This window comes from Cyanistes caeruleus, chromosome 21 (genome assembly GCF_971803275.1).
Source record: "Cyanistes caeruleus chromosome 21, bCyaCae1.hap1.1, whole genome shotgun sequence".
NCBI classification, from domain to species: domain Eukaryota; kingdom Metazoa; phylum Chordata; class Aves; order Passeriformes; family Paridae; genus Cyanistes; species Cyanistes caeruleus.
The window spans coordinates 10,018,490-10,041,891 of record NC_141721.1 but is presented as its reverse complement, the minus strand read 5'-3'; the positions used below and the strand labels follow the sequence as shown (position 1 = coordinate 10,041,891).

Genomic DNA, 23,402 nt, shown 5'->3' with positions numbered 1-23,402 from the left:
GCTCTCGTTCCTGCTGGTGAGCAGAGGCTTGTGTGTGGTACTCTGCACAATGGGTTTTCCACAACACTGCCCTCGTTCCTGCTGGTGAGCAATGACTTGCAAGACATGGATCTCTCTGTACCCTACACCTGCCCCCCGCACAATGGAATTCATCACAATGATCATCAATCTCATCTGGTTTTGGCCCTGCGCCCCTCGCTTTGCAAAAGACTATAAAATTATACCCCAAACTTACCTTCCTTTCAGATCTCCCCAACGGACAGAAGACTCTGCGTCGTTGGACGGCTGAGTGGACTTCGACGTTGGTAGCTATAATCCCCTTACTCTCTTTTCCTTATGCTTTGCTTTCTCCTCTTTTCCCTCTATCGCATATTAGTGCTGATGAGCACTCAATAAAGTGTGTTTTCTTGTTTAAGTCCTTGGTTTGCTGATAATCTTTTGTACTCTAAGACCGGCTAAAAGAACCACATCACGAATCCCACCTTGTGGATCATGACACAGGGTCCTGTACTTTAGAGGTGAACTTCTAAACATCAGAGAATTTCCCCAAAACTTGGCCCATTTTCTCCTGTGTTTTGCATGTCTATTCACCCTTGGGAGCAAATCTCTGAATGACCTCCCTAGAAATCTGTCCCAACTCTCAACATGGTATGGAGCCCACTGAGTAGGCCTGGCAGACAGCAACAAGAACACGCTTTCCTTCACTTACAAAGGGAATTCAAAACTCTCAAAAGCTCTTGTAACAGGCCTGAGGGAGGAAGAAGGGGTGAAAAGCTGGGGAAAATCATCCTTTCCTGTTCTCCCTGGATAGCAATACTGAATACTCATCAAGAGGCCCTCACTGCCCTCAGTGTTATCATGTCATAAACTGGTGTCCCACAAAACAGCAACAATCCTGATTGCTCTCCTTGCTCTGAAAAAACTCCCCATAAGGAGCATGTATGGCAATATATACAGCTAGGGTCCACACCCACATGAACAGACCAAGTAACATTGTGACCAAATATAGAAAATGCTTGGCTCAAACCTGTTTCTAACCTGCTCTGGGCAGATCTGTGCTTATCTCACCCCTTTGTGCCCCCACACTGGGGCTGAATTAAGGCAGTCCTGGTTTAGGAATGGTATTCCCCAATTTAGCTGTTCCCACGGAAACTTCAAACCAGGCTGCCAATCACTCACTCCCTCTTCCTCTCTCTCTTTTCTGCATCAGGATGGAGAGGAGAACTGGAAGCACAAAATGTTGTAAGAACAATTTACTGGAAACAGCAATGAGATATGAAAAGGACCGGTAAACAGCAACCATGTTAAATAACAGAAATTATACAAAAGAGAGTTCTTCACATGGAAAAATGCTTACCCATGGAGCCTAATCCCATTCACTGCCACACCAACCCTGTCCTTTTGGCTGCTGCAAAAATTAATCCTGTCCTGGCTGGAACATATTACCAAATTTTCAAACATATTACCACAAATTAATATTGAATATAATAATGAAGCATAATAAACACAAAATAGCTTTTTAGCAATTTTTATTACAGTTTTGGCTAATTGTAGTACATAGATTATAATAGGTTTTTGTACCAAGAACAAGAAATTTTTGCTATCAACTATAAAGCTCTGAAAATTCAAAAGTACTTTTACCCCTAAAATTAAAACCTTCACAACACAGTAACAGAAAAAAAAAAACAAACCTGTGGCCAGTTCAGCAAGCCACCAAACAGAATCTACCTTTTGTCCCCAGGTCTTTCTGGTTACTCATGTCTTCCTTTTACCAGCAGCTTTTTTGAGAAAAGCAGTCTTGGCTTTTCATGCCTTAGCACAAAACCATAAATTTCAAGACCATACCAAGAAAAGTGAAGGGGAAATAGACCTTCAGAGACATCAGGCACACTATGAAGAGTTGCCCCAAAGGCTTGGGAAAGAATCAGTAATTAATTACCTGTCGTGAGTATTGCAGCAAAAATGGCCAGTGCCATAAACTTGTTTTTTTCCATTAAATACCAAAACAGCATACAAAAATGTTTCTCCTGCTGAATTTTTAGATCAACTAATTTTTGCTTAAGAATCACATGAAATGCTTTATCTTAATCAAATATTTTAATAGATATGTAAATATTCCAAAGAATCACACATTGCCTGAAATAATTTCACAGATGGTGATCAACAGCACTAATCAAATGGACAATCTGTTCTTGTTCCCATGCTAAAAATACAGGAAAAAACCCTATCAACCCAATATACACAGCATGAGTGACAAGTACAACCAGGCCCCTGTGTAGACATTTTACATTTCACAGTTTTTCTTCAAGTACAGGCTCATGGTAATAGAAATAAATAAGGTGTTGGGGGATGTTCTCTCACAGCTCTGCTACATTACTTTGGTCCTATACTTTCTTTTGAAAAAGCATCTCAAGGATTTAGAAGCACATGTTCTTCCATCCAAGTTTTATATGTAGAGATTTGACAAAACGGGATTTAACTCTTCTGTGCATACAAAAAGGTTCTCATTTTTACTTTTGTCAAAGTTAGGGAAGGTCAAATGAGTCGTGGCAAACTTTGATTGTACATGCTTTTGGAAAGAGCTGGAGCTCCTCAGCAAAGGCTACAATGCAGGGTTTTACTTCACATTTTGAAAAAAATTCAAATAAGACAGTAGTTTCAGGCAGGTAAAAATTTCAGTTGATTAACAGGTTAATATTTAATTTAGCTAGTGAAGTACCACTGGAATTATACATTAGCTGTAGAAATTCTATTGTTTTTTTCAAAGAAATATTAACAAAATTATAAAAGTCACAGCAGCACCTGAGCTCAAAGAGCCAAAAGAAGTTGCAATTCTACCTATCTGTTTATTAGCTGCTCAGATAAGGATGTTTTGTGATAGATCAGATGAAGAAATCTGATTGCTGGCTTTATCAGGAGCAGCAGACAACCCAGGGTGTGTCACTGCTTGCCCTGTCAGACACCACTTGGGCAGCTGTGTGCTGCATTTATTATTTGATACAAACACAACATGAGGCATGATCTGCAGGACCAGTCCAGCCAAGCAAAAAACAGTCTCCTTTGCTACCAGGATTAAGAAAGTGACCTTGTCCTAATAAAATAAACCAGTCATTCCTGAAGTAATACTGCTGACTCTGTTCTGGAGAAAGAACTTAAAACACAGTTCACATTGATCCTGTCAGGAACAGGTCACTTTTTAAAAGAGAAGTGTGTCAATACATATATATATATTTACTACATGTAACACTTTTCAATGCCCTAAGAATAGTATGGAAATACTTACTAGAAATTATAGAATTTCTTATAATTTGAATATAGGAAACATCTATGCATAGAAAACTACTCTTTGGAGTTTACCTCATTCAATAAAATCAGCCTTATTCAAGTTTATTTGGCTACAATAATGCCAGAAAATAGCAGGAGTAATTTGTGATGGCCTACAAGAAACTATTCAAAATTAGCTGCAATAGAGTAAAAGATCCCTCAAGGTTAAATCTAAAATAAACAATGCCTGCCATGTACAGTGTGCCTCTCACAGAGGCATTTCCTCTTCTTTCTTTCACTAAGACACAAGGCATGCTTTAATTTTCATTTGATATTTTGCAGAGGCCAAGGAAATCCTCTGCTGTGAGCAGAAAGGGCTGCTGGTCTCCACACACATGTAAACACTGCTATATTTATAAAATTAACCTTGCAGGGGTGCAAGCTTAATGAGGTGACTGGCACTGAACAAGGAATCACTGACAGCTTTTTATTTCTTAATAGAATACAAAGTTAAAAGCAGTGAGCTAATAAGGTATATTAAAAAAATATTATTATCTAATGCTTATCAGGCTAGAAAATTTTCAATGACTATTTTGTATCCCTAATAGGAAATTTAAAAGATAAGAAGGACTAAAGAAAACAAAAGTCAAATGTGTATAATATATAAAAACACCAACTCACTACATGTTATGAAATACATCTCACAAGATGTTACCACAAAACAGTCCCACATTAAACTCTACAGCAAGCTCCAGACCACATGGAGGCATCCTTTCTGCCTCCACCACTGCAATCCAGCTCCAGAAGGTCTCCTGCGAGTCAGGGGATAAAATAATCTAAAAACAAGACAGGAAAATACCATTTCAGATCAGCACTTCCCACATTAAGAAACCTGAAAGAACTGCAGACATTTTATGAGTCACAAGGAAGCAATGACTTCATCATGAGATTAAGATACCTGTTGAAATTATTTCAAAGACTTCTTCCATCATTCTTAGCAGTATATATTGTATCACCTTTCTGAAAATTTTTCATATATACACACACACACCACCACATTGTTTAATTTGACTGCAAGCCATTTAACTTTGCAAACAGCAGTTAATCCTCATAAATTAAAATTAAAACTGAAACCTATGGAACACCATGTGTAAACCTTTTTCCAAAACTCCTTAATACCAAGCACATTAGAGAGCAGCTAAAGGAGAAGCCCTTTAAGTGTCTATTTAAGCATCTTACCCAAGACTTTACACATGGTGCCCATGAACTGCAGTGCTGTCACCTTCTCCACTTTGCATCTGCATCTGCATCTGGGCCTGCATTCTTGCAATCATCTCCTGCATGCGACGGAGCTGGAAAAGCAGCACAGATGAATTCTGTAGCTTAATCTCACTTCAGAATATAATTCTTCACTGTCACTACTCTAATATTTATTTTTATTAGAGGGATCACATATCTGCATTTTCTTTATCTGACAGATAATGATCTCAGGTTATGGCATCTTCTTTTATTGCATTTCATCACTGAAGAGGCTGGCATTTACTGAATGAAATAAATAGGCTTTACTATTGTACTGTGGGATGGGACTTCTGAGGGTCCCTAAATGGAATTCTCTGATGTTAAATGTATAAAAATTATGGTTCTGAAGTACTGAACAAGCATTTACACTTACTAAAGTTTATCAGAAAAAAAGCAGCCTGATAATGTCCCTCCAAACTACTCCTGTATCTGTCATAAAAAAAATTGTCAGGATTATTCCCCAACTCCCTTGCTAGGTATGACTAGGTGGAAAAAAGTATTACAGGCAAACCATCCACTGAGACACAAGCATAATTTCATTGCACTTTTTCTAGTCTTGCCTATCTATAACCTTTATAGGTCTGAGGAACAAAAGCAGCATTAGAGCCACGCATTATGAATTTGTCATAGTGGCTGAATGAGAATTTCCATTTAATTTATTTCTGACCATTTCTACCTCATTCCCACTTTTGCTGCAGAGTTGAACTGACTTTGTCCCAATCTGCAGTTATTAACTGCAGAACCCTTACTCCCATAAGGATGGTTCTCCTTGCCCACACAGTGTGTTTTACATCCATTGCTGATCACTACAGTGGAGTCATGTTTTACGAGACTCCACTTGTTCCAAAAAATCCCTATCCTATCCTGAGTCTCCTCTCACCTCTTCTCATTCTGTTTTCTTATTTTCTTAAGTAACTTTATATTGGCATATAACTGGATTTCCTTTCCCAAGGAAATTTACCTTGAATTACCAAGATCATATACATATTTGCTCTAAAGTAGCAACAAAAGAACAAAAACTCCCCCAAGAATATAAAGTTCTGTCATCTTACTTCTGCTTCCTTCTCAAGCAAAATCTTGTCTTTATTTACTTCTTCATCTTCTATTTTCCTAAAATAATATTAATTTTTTTAGAAAGATAAAATCATTAAGGTTGGAAAAACCGCCTAAGATTGCTGAGTCCAAGCATTGATTAAGCATTGTGTTCACCACTAAACCATGTCCTCCAGTGCCACATCCACAAGCAGTTTGAACACTTCTAGGGATGGCAGCCCCAGCACTGCCCTTGGGCAGCCCATGTCAGTGCTCAAACACTCTTTCTGTGAAGAAATTTCTCCTAATATTCAATCTAAACCTCCCTGGTGCAACTTGAGACCATTTCCTGTTATCACATCACTTGTTACTTGGGAGAAGCCACTGCCTCCCACCTGGCTTTATTCAAGATTTCCTACCACTTTGCTAATGCCTTTCTCCTACTCCATGTCACAACAGGGAAGATCTACAAATGGATCTAATCAAGCAAGTGCCATCAAACATGCAAAGCAAACAAACTGGTGTTTGTTTAAAAGTTAACAGAGAAATACATTGTAAAAAAATCTGCTGCGCTTTAAAACCTCTGAGATCCTTAGTGAGTACAGTCAACAAGCATCTATTGTCAAGCACTCCTGGTAGCAGAAGTGCAAGCTTCTTGAAATAAATTCATATAAAATCTACCCTCCCTTACAGTAAACCTAACTACATTCTAGCACCACTTCAGAAATGTGAAAGCAAAGATATATGGGCCACTGAACTAGAAAAGATACAAAAAGATGTTTTAGTTTCACATACCAAATTTAACAGCAACTTGAAATCCTCTAAGAATTGGATGACCTTAAGTCACATTACGTCTAAGGCCTTTGTACACACCTGTTGGATAAGAGGTTCCAGAACTTGGGAAGTTTGGGGACTTTTACCTTGAATTTCAGAAAGCAGGATTTAAAGTCAGGAGAGAAGAGCATTTTATCTTGCCTGTAGGTCAATGCTACAGGCATGAAACTGCAAAAGGAAAACACCTTTTGCTGAAAACTGACTAGACATGTGACAAAATCTCTGTTAACAGCAAGATGGGGAAACTTGCAAAATGCCCTAAAGCCCCCAAAATGTGCAATTTGGAACCCTCTAGTGGCTATAAGAAGAGATGCAGCTGGAACACTAAACCAGGGAACAGAGTTTCCCACAACAACTCAGCAACTCATCTTTACAGACCTTGCTATTGTACTTAAAAATGGGGTGTTTTGCCCAGTTCTCTTTTCAGAAAAGCTATGCCCTCTCCAGCCCAGCTCAAAACAGGGCTAACAGCCATTACCCTTTGACTGCTACTATTTATGCATGTCATGTTTAATAAAGCATTGCAAAAAAATCCAATCATCTCTTTTTAAAGGCCCAATCCAAATATTCCAGCTGTTAATTCTGAAAAAAAACCCCACACTCTTTTTAAGATATCCGCTCTGATCTAATTTTCATATTTTTAAGACATTTATCACAGGCATCTGTCCTACTTTAATACCTTCAACATTCCAATCCAACTTTGTTGAAGCCTCAGACAAAAGCACAGATCTATTCCCACAACTCCCTGACTCCACAACTGTCTCTTCAGATTTACCAAATATTTTTTGTTACACTCTTTGTAAACTGGTCAGTAGAATCCTATTGACTGGAGTTACAGAGCTGCCCTTGGTCTACCAAATCCTAGCAATGAAATGGTAGACACAGAGAGAGCAAAATACAAATTCAGAAGAGGGAGAAGCAGCTTGTAACCATGAGATGACAACCTGTTGCCTCGTTTGAGCCTCTCAGAGCGGAAGTTCGCATAGTGAAGATCCTGGGTTACCTCCTGAAGGTCTTGCATATGGGTGCTGGAGTAAGAAAAGTAATTTAAAAATAAAACATCTTTGTGTCACATCAGTTTGCTTAAGCAACTCTCACATTCGGCACTGTCTTGGATCAATGTCCTCAGCATGCATGCCCACTTAGCATACATAATTTAAAATCTAATTTCAGTTAAATTGGTGCAATAAAGGACACAGATGACCCAGCCCTGAGACTGCCCTGGCAGAAACTCTAGTCCTGGGCGAGGCCTTTGATGAAGCTGAGGAGGCAAAACAGAGTAACAAAGACCAGGAAAAAAACCAACCAAAACAACCAGCTTTTCAAGTCTGCTCCCTTGCAAGTGTATCTACTTATAGATACACTGAAATAAGAACAACCTGTTTTATATTCCAGGGGATATGAGAAACAATGCAACACTATATTGGACAAAAGAATCAGACAAATCATTATTTTCACTGAGTAATTCAGATCGGAGAGAACCTATGGGTCCTGCATAGTCCAACTCCTGTGTGGTCCAACCCCTGACTAGGCCTAGCTCAGCTAGGTCAAGACTGCTCATGGCCTTCCCCACACAAATTCTGAATGTGCCCAGGGATTACACAACTGCTGCAAGCCCCCAGTGTAGTGCTTGATTATCTTGGTGATTGTTTTCTAAACAACTATTTAATTGGAATTTTCTAACTTACATTAGCATGGTCCTCAGCTTCAGGAAGTCATTATGCTCTGGATTCTCCACTTCAACTACACCCCAAGGGTAGAGACGACCTCTAACTTTTTTACCTTTTGCTTCAATGAGCTGATTGGACCCCACTACGCAAAATACAATGCTGGCCTGAAAGCCAAAAGTGCAAAAGTTACTTATAATGAGCCAGGACAAACAACTCCAAGAACAACTCTTTTTCTGCTCAGCAATGCATATTATGGTAATAAGTTCATAACTCTTTTAAATTAAAGGTGTAAAATAAATAAAAGTAATTGCTGCAACCATCTTCCAGGCTAGGGAAGCCTGGACAGAGACAGTGACTCACTCTAGGTTGCATTGTAGGCTTTGTTCTAAAGCCATCTGAGTGATCTGAAAAAATACAATATATTATCCATGTATATAACCTATTAAACCAGTCACACCTTCAGGAGTCTGGTCTGCTCTTTAAAATCTTCATCCTCATCTGATTCAGCATCAGGCAGGTGATAAATCTTGATGCCATGCTCTTCTATTTCATCCAGAATCTGAGATATGCAATAAAAGAAATCAATATAATGTACATGTAGAATCAGTACTTTTAAATCCTAGCATAAAATTACTTAATACACAGACTATAAAGAAATCTGGATTTATCTTACTGATCCAAATCACTCAATCAGCATTTGGTTTTAAATGCCGTATTTCTTCATGATAGACAAAAGCTACTTGGCACAGACTTACAAACAAACAACAGTGTTCACAAAAACTTTGTCCTTTGTGGAAACTGTGTTTTGATAAATCTTTGCAGGTTTTTTTTGTAATAATAAAAGCATTGACTCACAAGTCATACTTATTTTCTACAGCTGGATCTCCTTGCTCTTATCTCTGAATTACTACTTGGGGGTAGAGGTGGGAGTGTTTGGAAAACTGAGATATAGACACAAGAAATACTTTTTTCTTCATGACAGTAATGGTATCTGCAGCAGGAATCCATTTGCTACAGACCCCAAATTTTGCTCTTTAAAAAAGAAAAATCTTTATTTCTGCAGAATTCTAGCACTCTAAACATACCTATTAGAGTACTCTATATATAAAGTCTCTATTTTTATCCCTGATCAGGTAAGAGAGTTACAAGCATTTTCAGAATAACTGACAAAAATCATAAAGTTTTCAATGCAAGAGCTAAGACTGGAGCATGCCTCTGACAAGTTAATTCTAACACTTCTTTCTAAACTTCATAGCTGATATTAGCTCATGACGGTTTGTTGAATCCCACCTCCTCCCAGCAAATGCACAACTGAATGTGTTAAAAAGTCTTGCCTTTGGAAGACAGAAGTGGAATGCTTTAGAAGGAGTGACATAGGGGAATTAAAACAACTTCAAAATCAGAAACATCTCTGAAAATCCCATTTTTTAACCATTAGAATTCTGTCCAGGTAAAAAAACCAAATACACATATACACATTCTATATGCAGATACTGTATCTGCTTTGGGACTGATGAAACAAGTAACAGAGCAATTATCATCAGAAAATGTATTTAAATATTTTTCCAAAGTTTCAAAATTCACTCATAATCTAATTGTAAATGTAGCCAGATTGCTATTTTGCAAACAACACTCTAAGGATAATTTCTCAGTTAAATACATCATAAAATAATTTACAAGACATCAAACTACATATTAAGTGATGCTACACTGTGCATGAGATTACATTTTTCTCAGCTAGGACAGAGTAAGGTTAATGAGAATGCCTCTCTACAGCCACCATATTGCCATAGCCAAAGCACAACACATTTCTGCAAGCCAGGAAATCACTCACCCTTTTCTTTAGTCTCTCTCGCTCTTTCAGAGAAAGTGTATCAGCTTTTGCAATCACTGGTACAATATTTACTTTGTTTTGTATGGCCTTCATAAACTCAACATCCAGAGGCTTAAGGCTAAAATTAAGATACAGAAAATTTTTACTCTAAATTACCAATTTATTTTCACTCCAACATAAATATCTATCTTTACACAGAGAGAAAGAACACAGCCAATTAATGTCAGCAGTTATAGCAGTTGCTCAAGTAGTGGCAACCTGATTCTGAAAATTTAAGTCAACAGGCACAAACCAATTCTCTAAAATAAAATAACGGGGGAAAAAAAAGAAAAAAAAAAAAAGACAGAAACACCTACCCATGACCAAATGGTGAAATGAAATAGAAACAGCAATGAACTCGATTATCTATGATATGCCTTCTGTTCAATCCACTCTCATCATGCAGGTATCGCTCAAACTGCTCATCAATGTAAGAGATTATGGTCTTAAAACTGTAAAATAAACATGGATTTGAGGAATCACCAAATGTTCCACTATTTTAGGACTCTCAAAGGTAATATTAAACCACTAAGATACCCTGTTGATGGTCCAGTCTTATGACGGACAAAAATTTATTTACTGATTCTATAGAACGGGGAAAATAGAAGAGCACATATCTTAAAAATTTAACTGAATTCTAGAATAACAAACTACTATGCATATTTTATGCATATATATAGTAAGATAAAATATACATAACTCAACCTCAATTCTACAACAAATTTCTCTTGGGTTAATGTTTATATAGTGATTAACATTAACCACACATTTGCAAGACATTTTAAGGTTCTTGTTCCAAAATGATCTAAAATCATAAATGATTTGCATTGGAAGAGACCTTTAACGATCACCTATTTCCAAGATACTGGGCAGGGACACCTTCCATTAGTCTAAGATGCTCTAAGCTCGTCAGTCTGGCCTAGAACACTTTCAGGTATGGGGCAGCCACAGCTTCTCTGGGCAACCTATGCCAGGGGCCTCAACACCATCACTGTAAAAAAGTCTCTGCTACACCTACATCTACTCTCAGTTTCAAACCATTGCCCCTTGCTCTGCTACTACAGGGCCTGGTATTAAGTGTCTTTCCATGTTTCCTGCGAGCCTATTTGAAGGCCTCAGTCAGGTCTCCTTGGAGTCTTCTCTTCCCTTTTTCAGATGGAATCCTAACTCTCCTAGCCTCTCCTTACTGCTGTTCTAGCCCTTGGATCATTTCCATGATCCTCTTCTGCACCTGCTCCAATAGTTCCATGTCTGTCTTGTCCTAGACCCCCAGAACTGGATGTAGGTCTCACAGGAGAACAGGAGTAGGGCAGAACTCTCTCCCCCACACTGCTTTTGATGCAGCTTGGGATACTAATGGCTTCCAGAGACTGCCTGCTCATACCCAACTTTTTGTCCTCTAGTGTCCTGGTTCTGGCCCAGATTAACAGGAGGGGGAAACTCCAAAGAGGAGCAACTTATTGCAGTGTGCTGAGCCCTGGCTTTTATTTACTCGACACTGCTCATCACTAGACAGCACCCTCAGGCAAGGAGGAGGAAAGCAGAGAAACAGGCACCATGGCCATTCCAACTGCAGCTGAACCACTGCCACAACCTGTGCCATGAACAGCTGCCCCTACATGGAAGAAACCCAAGACCAAATCAGTTTGCTTAGCAAAGGATGAAGGGGAAGCAGGGCCCTCACAGCAGGAGAAAGAGGCAGGACCAGAGATAATCTTCAACCAGAGTTGCTGGTGAGCTGCAAGCTATGTGAATGGATTTCAGCTGCCGTTTGGGGGAGATCCTGGCAACCTGGCTGCTCTGGTACCAGGATATTGTGGCCCACCCATATAGAACCAGACCATAGGGAAGCCAAGCAACTGGGATCCCTGTCCTGGGATATAGGCATTGACAAGGGGATTGGGAAGAAGACAGAAACCCTCAGCTCTGGTGGCAACTTCTGTCAAAAGTGAGGGAAAGGTATTCTCTCAAGGATCATCTAATGGTGACCAGGCAGGTGGAAGGCCATGGAAGAAGGTATCCAGTACCGACAGAAGTAGCTGTACTGGAGGCAATCTATAGGGGTCCAAATAACCATCAGTCCCCTGTAGATCCAAATGAGGTCCACTGTACACAATCCACGTGGCAGAAGTTTGTACAGAGTGCACCACTTCTGTACATCAACTCATTGGCTTTGTTGCCAATGAAAGAAGGAGAGCAAACAGAGTTTCAGGTGACCCATCTCTGGCAACATGAATATCAGGGGTTTTTCCTTACTAACCTGCACCTCAGCTGTGAAAAGACTGTCCAAGATTAAGAACAGATTTGAAAAACTTGAGCAAACTAGAGAGGAAATATTCTATACTCCACCAGTACGGGCCAGACTCTGCTATTGTGAGCAAACACCAGCATCCTCAAGAGACAGGATATACACGACATAACCTGTGGTTTTACCTGCATGACCAGAGAAAAGACATAAGGAAGTGGGATGGAAAACCCACCACTGCCTCAGCAGCATGGGTACAGGAGTTGAGAAGGAAGTGCAACCACCACAGGAAATTCTTCAAGCATAAACACAGCTCCAGTTTCCAGTGGGCAAGTACTCAGAGCAGAAGGGCCAATGTTACTTCTGAAGTGTAAGGCTTCAGAACACTTGCAGTACATTTATGACATCAACGTGTGGGGAAACATGGCAGAGGAAGTTTTTGAGCAAGGAGAGAAAATCCAGATCTTCCTGAAGGCTGGTTTTGCCATAAAACAAAGTAAGGTCAAGGGACCTGCCTGGGAAATTCTGGTTTTAGGAGTAAAATAGCAAAATAGGCATTGTCAGACTCCAGTGGATGTGGTCAACAAAACATCAGCTCTGTCCCCAGTGACCAGAAGCAATGAAGCTCAGGTTTTCCCAGTGCTGTGGGTTTTTGTAACGTGCATATTCCAGAGTACATTCAGATTGTAAGGCCTATCGTGACCCAGAAGAACAATTATTTCAGGTGAAGTTCTGAGCAACAACAAAGTTTTGAACAAATGAAACAGGAGATTGTTCATGTAGTAGCTCTTGGGCTCACCAGGACAGGACACTTGGTCTTGAACATGATTTTCACTTTATCAGGAGGCATTGATTTCCAAAGCTCTGGGGAAAGCCAGAGGTTACCTTGAGGTTCAGGGGCTTGAGAGATGTGGGAAAAGGGAATACCACTGAAAACTGATTGCCACTGATTACTTCTCAGTATTTACTACAATGTAAATTTTAAAAAAACCAAAACAAACCCAAGCAAACAAACAAAATCTAAGATGATGAAAAGCACTTAAAAATTAGCCACAGAATCTGAGAATGCTCAAGTGAATGTGGACAAGATCTAGGGGTGGATTTTTGCACTGAAGAGTAGGTGATTTACTTTCTCAGAGTATTATTAAGAGTCAAGGTCACTGTTCACTTAAAGCTCTTTCAAGCAAAATGGAAGTTAAAGAAGAAAAAAAAAAGTGCCACAAAATTTATTTCAAGTTGTGTCAAAGTTATTGATGCCTCTTCACATGTACTGGAATTAATTCATAACACTAAAATTAAACTTCCTCAGAATTAGAAAACAAAAAATCCCACCTCAAATTCAGCGTTTCACAGACACACACCGTATTTCCACCCCCACAGGACAGATAAGAAATCTATGTCAGTCTCCACAGATAAATCAAGAGGTATTCTCTGTGCACATACCAGTCTCGACAATTGATGGCATCTCCATATCCTGGAGTATCCACAACTGTCAGGCGCAGTTTCACGCCCCTCTCTTCAATTTCAACTGTTGAGGCTTCAATCTGCACAGTGCGTTCAATCTTATCTGAAAGACAACAAACTCCATCTTTCAGAATCCAATTTGCAAGACCATGTCATTCTGAGATAAGCTCCAAAGATGAATTGGCAGATAGAACATCATAAATATTATTCTGTCGATTACATTCTAAGGCCTGATAACAAAAAGACTCAGAAATAAATTCTTTAGCTGTTATTAGAGGATTGTATGAGATTTCATACTTTTCTTAAAAATAATGTAGAAATTATGGCAAAAGGGACCAAGACAACATCGCTAACGGACACAGAATGATTCACACAAACACGTCTCAGTGGTGTGACAGGAAAAAGAAGTAATTTTCTGACTCCAGTATTTATAGATTCTTGACTATGACCAAGGATTGGATAACTAAATTGCCACCTTCCCAATCACACTGGTCATGTGAAACATCCATCAAGGAACGTTTCTTAGAAGGAAAGTGTAAACAACTTATGTTTATAGTTACTTTCCTGGGAAAGTAACTAAAACTATGAAAACAAGATCAGAAGGTTTAGTTTTTCAGGGTGACAAGACAAAACCATAGGTAACTGGAGAACAGTACAAAATTATATGTAATGGATTTTTTTCCTAGGGTTAGAAGTTATAAGTAATCATCCGCAAACATGATAAAACCATTAAAGCAAGTCATTCAACTGGTAGCAAAAAGAGAAAAAATGCATCTTTTATTTTATTACAATATTCTCTTTTGTTGGATTATTGCATACCTTGGTTAACAGATTAAAAATAGGACAAGGAAATGAAGAAGAACAGGAAGTGAAATTCTCATCCACTAAATATCAATCCAAAGCAAATGAATCAAGGTGCAAGCAGGTATAAACAATTCATATGTTTATAATTGCAACAAATTAAAAACTGAATAAATTCTCTGATTGTTTTAGTCGATTGTTTATTTCACTGTGACACAATGACTGTTTTTAAGCAAAAGAAGGGAACAAACTTCTAGGTGTTAATATGAATACAGCCAAGGACTAAACAACAAAGACCCAAGAGACATCCTGGGTGAGGGGGAAAATGGTTTTATCAAACAGCTCAAGTGTCAAGAAATACCTTAGAAACTATTACAGCTAGAAATCACTGCTGGCTGTTACTAAAATTCAAAGATAAAAGCATTCTAGTCCAAAAACCATTGAATAAAGATGTATTTACCAGCAGCTCCTGGGATTATCCTTTCTGGGTAGAGATCTGTCAGGAAGAGGCTGTTTATTAATGTAGATTTTCCTAATCCAGATTCACCTGTGATTCAATATAAAGATAAATTCAACATATTTACATAAATAATTTCAAGAGTACCTGATGGTATTATGTGACTACATATTTTTTTCATATTTCTTTCAAATTAAAAATCTACAAATTTTTATTTTGGATTAGCTAAGTTTGCACAAAAAGGTTGAAAAAATTTTTTAGATCTTGGCTTTGTAATGCACTTTCCCAGAGCTTTCACAGATGATGTGTAATTAATGCTTCTAGTCAAGTGGAGTTGTGACCCATTTATACTTAAGATTTCCCATTTCATGTCTCCTTTTTTTTTAAGACATGGTTTTCTGTTATGGCTCCAGAATGTGAAATATATCCAGTGAGAAATCCTTGATCCAGTCAAGGCTTTATCATCGATTTAAACAATGAAAAACGCATTACTGACCTTCTGTACAGGCAGGCATCAAGTGGGATTCATTTCTGGTTTTTATGCCAATATGGCAAACAAGAACTCAAAGCAAGAGTAGTATGGTCACTGAGCAATTATTTTATACTGATGAACTTGGAGATCACCAAATTGTACTGTAAATATATTTTTGTTCCAGAGATACTGATGGCCATGAGGAAAATTCAGAGGTCAGCTAATCACTTAAAGATCAAGATTTTAATCAGAACAAATGTTCATAGCATAAAAAAGAGCTGCAACTTGAAATGCTCAGTAGTTAAGTTCACTGAAGAGATCTTTTTCTAGAATTTTAGTTTTATTTCAGGTGTTGATAGAATTAAATTAAAAAATTAGATGTCAAAAAATGATGGACCACAGAATCTCTGAGCAACACAGACTATTCTGCAATACAAATATGACAAAAACATCTGAACAAAAGAAAATAAAAGGATGGAAATTGTTTTAAAATGAAGATTTGATTAGGAGCTGCCAGTTTTTAATGCCCTATAAAATGCAGCTTTCAATATCAGATTGTGCCAGTGCAGCCTTCACCAGTGAAGATGGCATGCACCCAGAATAACTCAACAGTCACATGGAATCATTTCAGCAAAACCAAAAAAGTTTGATTTCATCCAGTACCACATTCCACGGTTTCAGTATGAGTAAATATTACACATAAACCAAATCAGCTTCCATAGTCACTGTCAATGATTATATTGGCTACAGCAGTTTAATGACTCAACTGAAACAACAATTTAGATTAAGTCATAACTTAATAATGAGAATGAACATAAAAATAAATATAAGTGACTGAGATTTATTTGGGAGCAACACAGCCAAGCAACCAAATTCTTATAAACTCCAGCTCATATTTTCAGATACCACAGTAAACAATAGCAGGAAAAAAACCCATAACCAAAAGCTGTGTGAAAAAGCAAAATCATTGATTAGGATTCTGTCAGCACAGGCAGCTTTTAAAGTATTATCCTGCTCAGAAATGAAGAAGGATGGCAACTTAATGAAGAATGATAGTTCAAAACAGGCACTGTGACACAGCCCATGAGAGAACATAAACTCTGTGCATATTTGAAGAGAATGAATTCACATTACAAACTGTTGAAATAATCAACAATTTAAAGCACAGTTTATTTTATCTTACATCAGCTGCTTCCCCCTGCTAGTGTATCTTAAAATACTACTCCAAATTTTCAATGAAATTATTTTTTTCCGTGTCCTCTTCCAGTAGTTTTCATTTATCTCTTAAAATACTGGCAGGCAGCAACCATAAAGTTCCACTTTACTCCAACATGGGTGGATTAATTGCCTTTCTGTTACTCTTACACCATGTCATTTCCCCTCTATTTCTATTTTACACGAGGCTAGAAACAACTGTTGGTCTATATAATTTTGCATTGCTTTCTTCCAGAATTGTTTTATGTGGCACTATTTACAATTAAAATTCAAAGAGATCTGGAAGTTAAGTTTAGCTACAGCTAAAAAGAAAAAAAAAAAGAAAAGAAAGCACACCTTTTATTTCTCAAAACTGTTCACACTTTTGGGATCACTTGTTGGGGAAGATGAAACAAGGAAATCTTATGAATATGATTATTTAGCAAAAGATTCTGAAAATATGAAACCTAGGATCAAAATAAAATTGAAAACTAGCTTTAAGCTATAGGATACTGAGTGTTAGTTACTATATAAGCAAAGAACAATAGACTAGCCAGCTGAAAGAGAATCCCTGTTGATGAAACAATACCCTTCTGCAGATAGCGAATGCAAAGGTCAAGCAGCAAGAGAAGAATTTGAAAAGTAGCTTTTAGAGTTTAAAATGTAACACTGTATGGTAATGTGGTAGTTCTTAAAGGCTACATGTAAATTCTATAGGATGTGTGTAGTATACTGATTAGTCACTAGGAATTAGAATATTCACTATAGAAGAAGATACAATGTATTCTAAAAAGAACTTCGCTCTCTTAACTTACTGTCTTTTACCTGCTCCTACCCTCTGACTCACTCATCTCTTACTCTCTCTTAAGCTCGTCTCTTAACTTCTCCACTCTGCTCTTACCCACTCCTCTCTTAACTTCCTCTGCTCTCTTAACTTGCTCTCTTCCCCTCTATTAACTTCCTCTCTTACTCCCTGCTCTTACACCCCCCCTTGCCCCTCTCTCTCTACCCCCTTAATTACCTTCAGCCCTCATGCTCTCCAACCCGTCTCTCCACTCTCTCTCTCCCTCTCTGAGCATGTTTACGCTGTGGCTGGCAGCATAAACAGATCTCTTCCACCCTCTACCTAAATGATAAACTGCTTATACCTGAACAGCCTGACCCTGGAGAAGTCTCTCACCATGAGTGTGTTTATTTACACCAATAATCACTGAATAGTAAATTCTGAGGAGTTAAAGTTGACAGCGTAATTTGAAGCAGCTACTTATAGTTTGGTTTTCCTCTTAGATTTTATGAGATATCCTTTATGGTATCATCCAAATCAAATCCAATGAAAGATACAGTAAAAAACCATAATAAAATTCTAGGAAGACAAAAATAAGGGCAAACTGTACAACACTGAAGAACAAAATACAGAAGTAGGACATAATCAGTGCTAGGGCTGTCATTTGGCAAAACTAATGAAAGCTTTGAGGATAGACTCTCCCTGTAACTACTGAAATCCAAAACAATTAGGAAGTTAAACACCTCCTATTATGCACTATCTCACCTCTCCTGCTTGTTCTCACTGTGATCTCTCTTCTTTATTTGCCTAAGAGAAATCCTAAGATTTCTCTTAGGCAAATCTAGCACACAAATGGGATTTATGTCTTGTGGTGCCAGGTAATGAAGAGCCTTATTCTATCATTCACTTTTTGAGAAAGCCTCTTTAAAAGCAAGAATTACAAACTCCAAAACTCACAATTTATTGCTCACAGAGAGACAGAGAAGACACCCAAGCCTGATTTGGGAGTCCACTTAAAAGATTTCTCAAAGGATCAAGGTATTTCCTCTGCAGACACTAGACTTTTCTTTCCATTCCAGACACCTACACAGACTCCCCATGAATTATCAAATAGAATAACACTTTAGATTACACCTGCTAACATATAATCAAAGAAAGAAGTAATACCTCACATCAAAACCAACTGGTCCAATTCTCACTCTTTTACAAGAGTCTTTGGAAGGGTTGAAAAGACTGGAGTTCAGATTCTTTTGAACTAAAGAAGTGTAAGCAACATTTTAAATAGAATGGTCTCCTTAATACTGGTCTCTTAATCAAAACACACAACTGAACTAAGACTGCATTCAAATGCAAAACCAATTTTAAACTACATTTTAAATGGAGTGCTGGAATCCTGTAAGACAGGGGAGAAGAAAGGAAGGAAGGAAAGACTGCTGAAGTGCACAATAAAATTTCTTCACCCACAAACTTATTAATATATTCAAGTATGGTTTGTAATCTGGTAAACAACTGCTGGAAGAATGAACGAAATATAAAAGAAAGTCAAATGCAACAGTACAGGAAAATTTCTGCTGCAAGCTGAAGCCTAAGAATAGCACAAGTAACATTCATTTTAACTTCAAATTCCCTGTAAGCAAGTACTAATTATGAGAAAAACTATAAAACTTCCTTTATAAAACTTCCTTACCAACCACCATAAGAGTAAATTCAAACCCCTTTTTCACAGACTTTCAGTGAACCTGATTGGGAAGGTTTGCAAATCCAACATAGCCGGGAGTTTCTGGATTGGTAAACTGAGCAGGCTGTTGCTAAAAATGAAATAAAATAAAAATAAAATAAGACATAGTAAGCAACCACTCAAGACTTACTAGTTTGTATAACTGATTTCCTCACTTAGCTCGAAAGGTTTGAAGCTATGTGACAGAGAGGAAACTACTCAGAGGTTCCCACTACTCAACAGTTTCACAAAGAAATGCAGAACAAGTACATTGACCTAGAGCTTAAAAAACAAAGCTTCGCTTGTTCAGTTATCCAGACAAGATCACCTTAAGTAAAACAGAAATAAAATCCCAAATAATTATTTATCAAAGTATGACAAAGTATGAATTGTGGGTACTAATCACTTTTTGAACAGTTTTCACAAACAGTTAAAATAACATCGTATTCTATGGACTTGAATAAAGAGATTACCATTTCCAATCCATTTTTAGCACATCCAAAGAAAATCCCTGAGCAACTTGTGAAGTGACAGCCAGCTGCTGGAAGTACTCTTCAGAGAGCTGTCTTCAAGTGTGGGGAAGGGGAATTTACATTTTCAATAAGGTTTAGAACGCTCATTGCTACAGATATAGCAGAGAAATCTTTACATGTCTTACTTCCCTCTTCAAACACATTACTCAAGCCCCCTTTAGCATTCATTTCACTCCAATAAGCCAAAATGGATGTTTTACCCATCATATCCAATGCTCGGGACCGAGAATTAAATGAATCCCGGCATGACAATAATGTTTTAGGTTACAATATTTTAAATGAAATGAATGATTTTATTGGAAATGAAAATGAAGGATTTTATTGGAAAGCCAGTTGATTCTATTAGTAAAGAAAGAAAAGAAATCTAAACCATTTTCTTAAATGATGCCTGCTCTAAACAGAATCGCAGAAAAGAAGTTTCAATGAAGATGCACCAGGGAGATTTTACACAACTCTGACCAAAATTTAATCCTTCCAAAAGTGTTAGTTAACTGCAGAGATTTATACTTGCATGAAACTACTTTAATCTATGTTTTACATCACTCATCTTTCAATATCATGTCTCCTATAGACAGTAAATTTAGAATACCCTTCACCATCAAACAGAAGCAAGTTGCACAATTTGTCATTGAAGATTAATATTTAAAAACAAAAAATGTGTTCCACATTGTTACATTGAAAGACAGAAACGTTATTCTTACCTTGGACATTTTCAGGTAAGGACAGGAAAAAATCTGAAAAAATAGTAATGTTTTTCAGCTTATTAAACATTGTATGAGGAAAAGTCACCCACAAACCACTGTAATATCTGCTGCTGCACACTAAACTGAAAAAGGAGCATCCCTGATTGGATGCCACATTCTGAAACAGTGTCAACTTCTTCACAGAGTATTTGATTCCTCTGTACTAACAAGGGGCAGAATTTTCAGCTACTGTTGCTCCTATAAACACAGTCAGACAATAAATTCAAGCAATATGAATGTGGGGAGCTGAAGACACCAGATACATGACAAACCTTTCTGAAGCCTTGAAAGTTCACATCCTTTCCAGAAACTAACCAAACCAAACACCTTGCTAAAAAACACTTTGCCCTTTAGAGGAAACAGTTTCTTCAAAGCCAAAAAAACCCCTTAACTCATGTATTATTTTTTTTCAAGCCTCTTTCTCCTCAACATTTCCACCCATGCTCAAGTGTTTTGTAAAGAGCTAAGAGCTTCAAAATGAAACTTTTTCCCTTCTTCTTTTATCGAGATGCTTGCAAACTCAGCTATTCTACCTTCTGTTTACCAATATAAAATTTCCATATGTAGCTAGCTGCATGTGAAATATAAAAGTCAGGCACAAAAAAAAATTTTTTAAAATATTTCTTATCTAACATTTCTATGCAAAAATGTCTCGTAACAAAGACTCACCAACCACTAACATGCATGATTTCAAAAGATTGTGATTTACTGTGGCAACATAAAAATGACAGCGTATGCTGTATCTGCAAGTGATAAGAGCTCAATTCCCCTTTCTAGTCCCTCCCCTGGCTCACCCTCTTAGCACAAGGAACCTGTTCCCACTCCCAAAGCTCACAGTCACCTCTTACCTAGCTCACTCGTACCTTAATTCTACAGATTTGAAATTATCATGACTCAATTCTTTCCATCTTCCATGCAGATTTTGTCAGCAAGTTCAGCTTTGTGTGAAATTACACCAAACTGCTTCAGTGAGCAGCACCCCTCAGTCTGTTCCTCCCAGCAGAGACATCTTGGAGTCAAAACAAATTGTCCCAGCGTTAGACAGCAGAAGCCAAACTTCCTGTGTCAGGCACAAGATAAAGTTGTTTCAATGTGGGTGTGGGCACAATGCTGTGCCCAGGTATGCCCAAGTGTATCCAGATGAGCTGACGAGAGCCAAGTTATGCCCAGATAGGTGCAGGGGTGCCAAGACGGTGCCAGTGGTGCCGTGCAGTTTCCAGGTGTGCCCAGATTGGCCCATGTGAGCCCAGCTGTGCCCAGGTATGCCCAAGTGTATCCAGATGAGCTCATGTGAGCCAAGATGTGCCCAGATAGGCGCATGGCTGACAAGGTGGTCCCAGTTGTGCCCAGCAGTGCCCAGTCATGCCCAGCAGTGCCCGAGTGAGCCCAGCTGTGCCCAAGTATGCCCAAGTGTATCCAGATGACTCCATGTGAGCCAAGATGTGCCCAGATAGGCGCATGGGTGCCAAGGTGGTCCCAGGTGTGACCAGCAGTGCCCAGTGGTGCCCAGCAGTGCCCATGTGAGACCAGATGTGCCCAGGAGTGCCCAGATATGGCCAGGAGACCCAAGGTGGTCTGAGGAGTGCCCATGTGTGCCTAGGCATGCCCAGATGTAGAAGATATGCTCAGGTGTGTCGAGATTTACCCGTGTGTTCTCATGTGTGCCCAGCTATGCCCAGGTGTGCCCATGAAGCCTCATGTGTGCCGAGGTGTGTCCAAGTGCATCCAGATATGCCCAAGTGAGCCAAGATGTGCCCAGAGATGCCCAGGGGTGCCAAGGTAGTCCCAGGTGTGACCAGCAGTGCCCAGATGTGCCCAGATATGCCCAGGGGTGCCATGGTGGTCTGAGGAGTGCCCATGTCTGCCCAGGTGTGCTTAGGTGTGCCCAGAGTGACCCAGGTGTGTGCAGGAGAGGCCAGGTGTGCCCAGGTGTGCTTGGGTGTGCCCAGATGTCCCCATGCAAATCCAGATGTGCCCAGATATTGCCAGGTGTGTCAATGTGGTATGAGGTGTGCCCATGTGTGCCCAGATATGCCCTGGTATGCCCATGTGTGCTTCGGTGCGCCCAGGTGTAGTCAGATGTTCCCAGATGGGCCCATGTGAGCCAAGATGTGCCCAGATATGCCCAGGTGTGTCAATGTGGTATGAGGTGTGCCCATGTGTGCCCTGGTATGCACAGGCACAGCTAGGAGTGCCCAGTGGAGACCAGGTGAGTCCAGCTGAGCCCAAGCGTGCCCAGATGAGCCCATGTGAGCCCAGGTGTGCCCAGGGTGGCCCAGGTGTGCCCAGGAAAGCCTAGGTGTGCTCAGGTGTGCCTGGGTATACCCAGATGATCCCATGTAAGCCAAGATGTGCCCAGACAGGCCGAGGGGTGCCAAGGGAGACCCAAGTGTGCTGAGGAATTCCCAGGTGTGCTAAGGAGTGCCGAGGAGAGCCCAGGTGTGTCCAGGAGTGCCCAGATATGCCCATGTGAGCCAAGATGTTCCCAGATATGGCCAGGGGTGCCAAGGTGGTCTGAGGTGCAGCCATGTGTGCCCAGGTATGCCCACGTTTGTTTGGGTGTGCTCAGGTGAGATCATGTGGGCCCAGATGTGCTGAGCTGTGGCCAGGGGTGCTAAGGTGGTCCAAGGTGTGCTCAGCAGTGCGCAGATGTGCCCAGATATGCCCAAGGGTGCCAAGGTGGTCTGAGGTGCACGCATGTGTGCCCAGGTATGCCCATGTGTGTTTGGTTGTGCTCAGGTGAGCTCATGTGGGCCTAGATGTGCTGGGATTTGGCCAGGGGGGCCAAGGTGGTCCCAGTTGCGCCCAGCAGTGCCAGGATGTGCCCAGATATGCCCAGGGGTGTCAAGGTGGTCCCAGGTGTGCCCAGCAGTGCCCAGATGTGCCCAAATTGGCCCATGGGAGCCCAGGTGTGCCCAGATGCTCCCACGGGAGCCAAGGTGGTCTGAGGAGTGCCCATGTCTGCCCAGGTGTGCTTAGGTGTGCCCAGGGTGGCCCAGGTGTGCCCAGGAGAGTCGAGG

General features: G+C 39.6%; 1 protein-coding gene across 1 annotated transcript; it reads right to left on the bottom strand.

Annotated features, from left to right (window-relative positions):
* Positions 1 to 1,512: 1,512 nt before the first annotated feature.
* Positions 1,513 to 21,488, bottom strand: LOC111933795 (septin-2). Its single transcript, XM_086859241.1, has 13 exons — positions 21,246 to 21,488; positions 20,341 to 20,373; positions 19,077 to 19,197; positions 14,943 to 15,029; positions 13,661 to 13,784; positions 10,290 to 10,424; positions 9,934 to 10,051; positions 8,557 to 8,658; positions 8,118 to 8,263; positions 7,374 to 7,457; positions 5,616 to 5,673; positions 4,504 to 4,616; positions 1,513 to 4,100 (listed from the first exon to the last, which is right to left on the bottom strand). The coding sequence occupies exons 3-12, from the start codon at positions 19,084 to 19,086 to the stop codon at positions 4,512 to 4,514; spliced, it is 969 nt and encodes a 322-aa protein (XP_086715367.1). The 5' UTR covers positions 19,087 to 19,197; positions 20,341 to 20,373; positions 21,246 to 21,488; the 3' UTR covers positions 1,513 to 4,100; positions 4,504 to 4,511.
* Between the last annotated feature and the right edge of the window lie 1,914 nt (positions 21,489 to 23,402).